The 6,000-nt window shown below is 38.7% G+C and overlaps 1 protein-coding gene across 1 annotated transcript in view; it reads left to right on the top strand.

Moving 5' to 3' along the window:
- Positions 1-6,000, top strand: part of cemip2 (cell migration inducing hyaluronidase 2) — a 151,007-nt gene that overhangs the window by 102,467 nt on the left and 42,540 nt on the right. Inside the window, exon 12 of the mRNA XM_051928370.1 lies at positions 1,420-1,508. Within this exon, the coding sequence (XP_051784330.1) occupies positions 1,420-1,508 (89 nt within the window). The remainder of the gene's footprint in view (positions 1-1,419; positions 1,509-6,000) is intronic.

Below are 6,000 nucleotides of genomic sequence, written 5' to 3'. Positions count from 1 at the left end.
TTATAGAATCTTTCGATCACTTCTGTGGCATGTAGTTGTTTCCATGTTCGCCTTCTTTTATACCAGTCATTTTAGACACATCATTTAATCTGTTTATTTTTTTTAGTTGTTATCATACATCTAAGCATTATATCAGTCAAAATCCTTGCATTTTGTCATGATTTTTTTTGTATTTGTCAGATGACTTACTTTAACCTGACTGAACTAAAAGAAGAACTACTGTATGTATTTGTGCTGTCAGTGTGTATGGTAATGTGTGACAATGTTTACTTTGCATTCACTTCTTTTACTTTACTTTTGATGGCCAGGCCTTGTCAGGTCTGTTCCCCTTAATTGTGTCACTGCTGGTCCTCTTAATTGTGACTACAGACTTTATTTCAGTCCATTTTTGTTGGTCTTCTTTTAAAGCTAATCTCTATTGATAACTGATAATTAACTTTTAGTTAAATGCCTTTGCTATCACAGTGATTATCAGCAGTTTGCATTTATTTTCTCTGTCATGTTTTTCAAAGATATTTAATGCTTTTAAAGCTTTTTTTGGAACTTATTAATTCTCCACATTTCCTCTTGTTAAGAATGTAAATTCTTCATTGTAACTATTCTTTTTTCCTTAAGGACATACTGTAAGTAATTTGACAAACTAAAAAGACCATTCAGTCCATCAAGCTTGTTTGCTTGTCTAATAGCTAAACTGTCCCAATATCACATCCAGATACTTCTTAAAGTTCCATGGCTTCTGTAGTTTGTTCAAAATTCCCAAACCTCTTTGCATAAAGAAGTGCTTTCTGGCTTCAGTCCTAAATGCATTTCTCCTTAATTTCCACACCTTAACTTGCAGTGAAGTAAAAGTGTAAATGAAAGGTCACCGGCAGCTATTTAGATCAATTTTATGTTATTTAGACCTGTGCATTATTTTAGTAAATTATTTATAAGAAATCAGATATAATGGATACTGATCCATTCTGCTCCAAATAATAATTTTATTGCACTATTAGTTAAGTAAATAAACATAGGTGGAAATTTTGTAACCAAATGAAAACAGGATCAAGCCATCTAATTAACTGAGAAATTAACAAACCTCTTCTAGGCCTCTAGATTTTGGCTAAGTTAAACTTAATGATAGATAGATAGCTACAGTAAGACTTTATTTGTCTAGGATATTTGAGGCAGTTTTTGTTTAAAACTAATGGGACAAATATTTTATTCCTTTATTTTAACCCCTGTCCTGGGATTGTTCCTACTTTGTGCCCTTTGCTTGCTAAAATAGGCTCCAGCTTGTCCATGACCCCGCTGAGGATAAGGTGGGATTAGAGGATGGATAGATGAGTGGCATTTAAGTTTGTTACTTGTGTCTTAAAGAATTTCAAGCATTTTTATAATAATATTCCTGAAATTTCCCTGCTTATTTGTGTCATTCAGGCAGGACTATTCATTGATAAGGGAGTAAAAACTACAAATGCAAGTGCCTTAGACCCAAGAGAATACCTTTGTTTAGACAACAACGCCAGGTAAGTTCACATCTTTTGCTTGTTAACCTTGCATGAACTAAACAAGCAGATTACAAATGGATGGTGTGTCTGGATCTCTAAGTATGCAAGTCTTATAGGTAAGGCAGAATATTATATAAAGATTGATATTTTCTCTATCCCAGGATTACAATGTATTTGAATATTTTATATATAGTCATGAAACAACCTAAACCTGCTCCAAACAAACAGAAATAATTTGGATTTAATATACTGTTGATAGTAGAACATTGCAAAAATAACATGGGGCAAATCCACAGTCAAAACTTTAATTGTTTTATAATACCATTTGCCAAATATTTGAGTATTGAGTGTTGGTATGAATGAAGTAAAACATGGAAAACTAAATGGCTGTATCATTTTTCAATACATTCTAGGCACAATATTTTCATAGCATGTGTTGAACATATACAAATCTCCCCCTCTCTCTCTCTCTCTTTCTTTCTCTGTGTGATAATGCGGGTTCAGCTCCGTGCTCCCATCCACTGTTCGGGAGCCCTTGAACCCAACACCGTCGGTAATGTTACTGATGAGCTAGACAGTGAGGCAATAACAATGGAGCAAGGGGATGGTTCAAAAGTGCAAAAGTACATTTATTATAAATCAATAAAACAAAACAATGTGTCCAAATAAATAGTGCAGTGCATTCAAATCTTTAAATAAATAATCCATAAAACAAGTGCTAAAGTGGAGGTTAAAAACAACGCAAAAAAACAATCCTTTAAAACGAGGTTAAAGCACAATGCAGGAAGCTATCCTTTTAACAACCCGGTGCATCCTTCTACTACTGCTGGCGGCTCCCCTGCTTCTCCCAAACGGACCCCGCAACAGAGGAGTCACCCAAGTTGCAGCTGATCTGCTCTGCCTACTTCGGTTGTTCGGTTTTGCCTTCCCAATCCCTGGCTCCGGCAGGCTCCTCCAAACAGTGACTTGGGAACCCCCAACGACCAGGGCTCACACGCTGGGGAATCCACGTCCCAAGTCCCGACTCCCGCTGCCTTCCGCAGAGAGTCTTCCGCCTTCCGGTCACTCCCGTCCTTCATAAAAAAAACTCAGCGGGAGCGACCACTACTTCTGCTCCTCAGGTGTCAGCCAAACACCCAAGCACCCTGCTCAGCTGCAACGCAAGCCTGCCTGCACTCGCTTGCTTGCTCACTCTTCTGCACCGTCTTTCTCTCTCTTTCTCCATTGCTTCCTGCAACCTCCGTTCTTTCTCTTTGCTTCTTTTTTCTTTTTTTTTTCTTTTTCCTTAGCCGGCTCACACTTCTATTTATAGCGAGAGGACATACTAGCTGCAGCACATTAGCCCCAGGAGCAATCACGGATGTGGGCAGTCTCTCACCTGTGCACTTAGGTGAGAAACGCCCACACCACAGATCGCCCTGAGACCCACTACAGCCACCACACCCCCTCGCTAAGCTGCGAGCGCGGTGATTATTTATATAAACAAAAACTGGCCTTTGCTGGGAGAGCTGTGGACCCATAACACCACACTCTGTCAGAGGGGAAAAATGATAAACCTGGTTCTTTTGCTTCATTTCACAATTTACTGAAGGTTCCTGGAACCATTAATGTTGTAAAATTTTATGATTGGCTCCCAGAAACTTAGAGCTGTGGAACTTGTATGCAATCAGGAATACCTCAACATGTGTTCTAGTTATATCACTATCACGGGCAGTATGATGACAAGTTTGTATGCAAAGCATTATTTCTCTGTGCAATATTTTTTATGCTCATTTAAATTATTTGGATTGTTATATGCAATATTTGCTTTTTGTAGTAAATGGAATAATGAGAATTAGATTTCATCCATAGTGTAAGCTGCTTTGATAGTGTATGAGTCTCATATATGACGAAAGAAACCAGTATAATGTGCATGTAAAAACCTAATCATTTTTTAAAAAGTGTATCACTTATTTTCTAAGTGATTGTATGAAAAATATTGAAGTGTCTCTGAATAAAGTAATCAGCTTATCTATGCAGTATTACTAGTTTAGGCAAAGATAACCTCTTAAAACAAAGTTTTACCTTAAAAAAAAAAAAAATCACTAGCTGGAAGTACCAATGACAGTTTTTTTTTTTTTTATAGGAAGCTCAATAGTGTTTAAGAAAGATGCAAATGGTTATTGTTTTAAGAAAACATGATACAATGGCACCAAGGTTCTACTTGTGCATTGCTGGCAGTAATGTAATGATTATGCCATTTTTTTTTAAAATAGTGCCCATCAGTGTGTGGTACACTGCACATGTGGAGGAACGTGGGAAATTTATTTTAATCAGGCTAAATATCTGTAATCCAAATTCTAAAAACCTGAAATGCTCTGAAATCCAAAACATTTTGAATATTGATGTCTTTTTTTTTTTTTTTAAATGCTGAGTTGACATGAACAGCATACTTGCAGATTCCAAATGTATTTATTTAATTTTAGTGGATGTGAAGGGAGGAGGGAGGGTTTCTGTTCCCCCTGAAGGTTTTAGTGCCACAAAGCTACGATGACAATCAACAACAACCCTAGTGGTTGTTCCCAGCGAAGCTAGGACACAAGATTGATGACCGGGGTTGAGGTCTTTCATTAAACAGCATACGCCATGAAGCACCATCAGTATTGTCCCACATGAAGCACTGCAGTGCGGCAGGTTCAGTATGCTGCATGGAAGCAGGGGGCTTGTGCAGCACCCACAAAACACACACAAAAAAAATAGGATGCCACTAGTGGAAAAATTCTACACCAGGGTTCTCATTTAGTTTGCTGAGATTCAAGTGTGAAAATATGCATATGTCAAAAACAAGAAAATGTGTACAGTAATCCCTCGCTACTTCGCGGTTCACTTTTCGCAGATTCACGACTTCGCGGGTTTTTAAATACAAGTGATTGTCCGCCTATCGCGGAAGTTATGTTCCAGACCCATCAGCAACAGGAGAAAATCTGCGATATAGAAAGACCATATAAATAAACAGTTTTATAGTTTAAGCCTTAAAATACCCATCCCACATGCTTTAAACACATGTAAACTTATAAAACACACTTTGTTAACACATATGATATGTGGATGTCGGGCTAAGGATATGAGTAACATCTCACTATTATAAAACATTTTAACTTCACGCAAGACATGACAGTGAGACAGGAAAATAGGTGATGTACAGGCTTTTAAATTATTGACACGCAGAGCGACAAGCAGCACAAAGCCAGCACAAAGTCCACTTCTCCTTAGCATTCATTCAGCTCCCCACCACCTTGACAATGCGAAGTGGCAGGAGCGTACTGCGCCTCCAGGGAGGGGGGTTTGAGCTAACGTGTGTTCAGCCCTCACACACCCCCACTCCTCCTCCTCCTTCCGAACGCGCAGAGCGACAAGCAGGCATTTTGGCAGAAGCAGCACAAAGTCCATTTCTGCTCAGCGTGAGTTCAGCTGCCCCCCTTCACAAAGCGAGTGCAGACACATCGACGTCTGATTGCTGCGTGCAGTGTGCAGTGTTGGTCTGCGGTGTTTAAGAATGCAGAAAGTGTTTAAGAGCATAGGAAGTGTTTATAAGAGTGTGGGAAAGGTTAACAAGAGAGTGAGAGAGGTTTATAAGAGTGTGGGAAGGGTTTATAAAGCCTTAAAATATGTATAAATAATAAAGTAAACATAGGTCGCTACTTCGCGGATTTTCACCTATCGCGGGGGGCTCTGGAACGTAACCCCCGGGATAGGTGAGGGATGACTGTACACCAAAAAAAAAATCAATTCACATTTCTGCACAATTTGCCTTTATATATCATATTGACATTGTATATGACTTGTGTGTACAGTTAACAAAAGCAGCTTCATTCTTGCTAGATGCCCTTACTGCAATATGAGGGCAATAAATTGCTCCGATAACGTTAGAAAAAGTGTGCAGTGCTGCAAATTGCTGTTTAATTTTGGCAAAACACATTTTATTTATTGGCACCCACACCATACGAAAACTAATTATAGCACCTCATTGAACGGTTAATGGCTTCCAGCACAGCAGGCATAATGGAGTGAAGTTTGGCTTAGATTTTTACCGGCATGTTAGCCAATTCCCTGAGAAGTGACATCAGGTAACCTATATGAACTGACAAAAAACCAAAAAAGTTATTTAGTGTAAATATGCAGAATTGGCTGTCTTAAAAGAGAACTATAGTAGAGTCTGCACATCATATTCATTACTTTTGACTTTTAGTATTATAGTGGCTTTTTCGCAGGTAAAGGAAACGATGAGTCGTTAGCCAAGAATACATGTAAACTAAACACAAAAAGAAAGAAAAGAATTATTAGGCGGGAGGGAGGAAGGTAAGGATAGCCCAGGACAGAAGTTAAGCTATGTACAATCTTCACCACTGTTCTGACCATCGGGAATACCTCCACCGAGGTGTGTTGACTGCTGTTACTCTCACTGGAATGGCCCATTATACACGGTGGACAAAATAGAGACTATTTATCTGTCTGCTTTCACGTTGTTCAC

This window comes from Erpetoichthys calabaricus, chromosome 5 (genome assembly GCF_900747795.2).
Source record: "Erpetoichthys calabaricus chromosome 5, fErpCal1.3, whole genome shotgun sequence".
NCBI lineage: Eukaryota > Metazoa > Chordata > Cladistia > Polypteriformes > Polypteridae > Erpetoichthys > Erpetoichthys calabaricus.
This window is presented reverse-complemented; position numbering and strand designations above follow the sequence as displayed.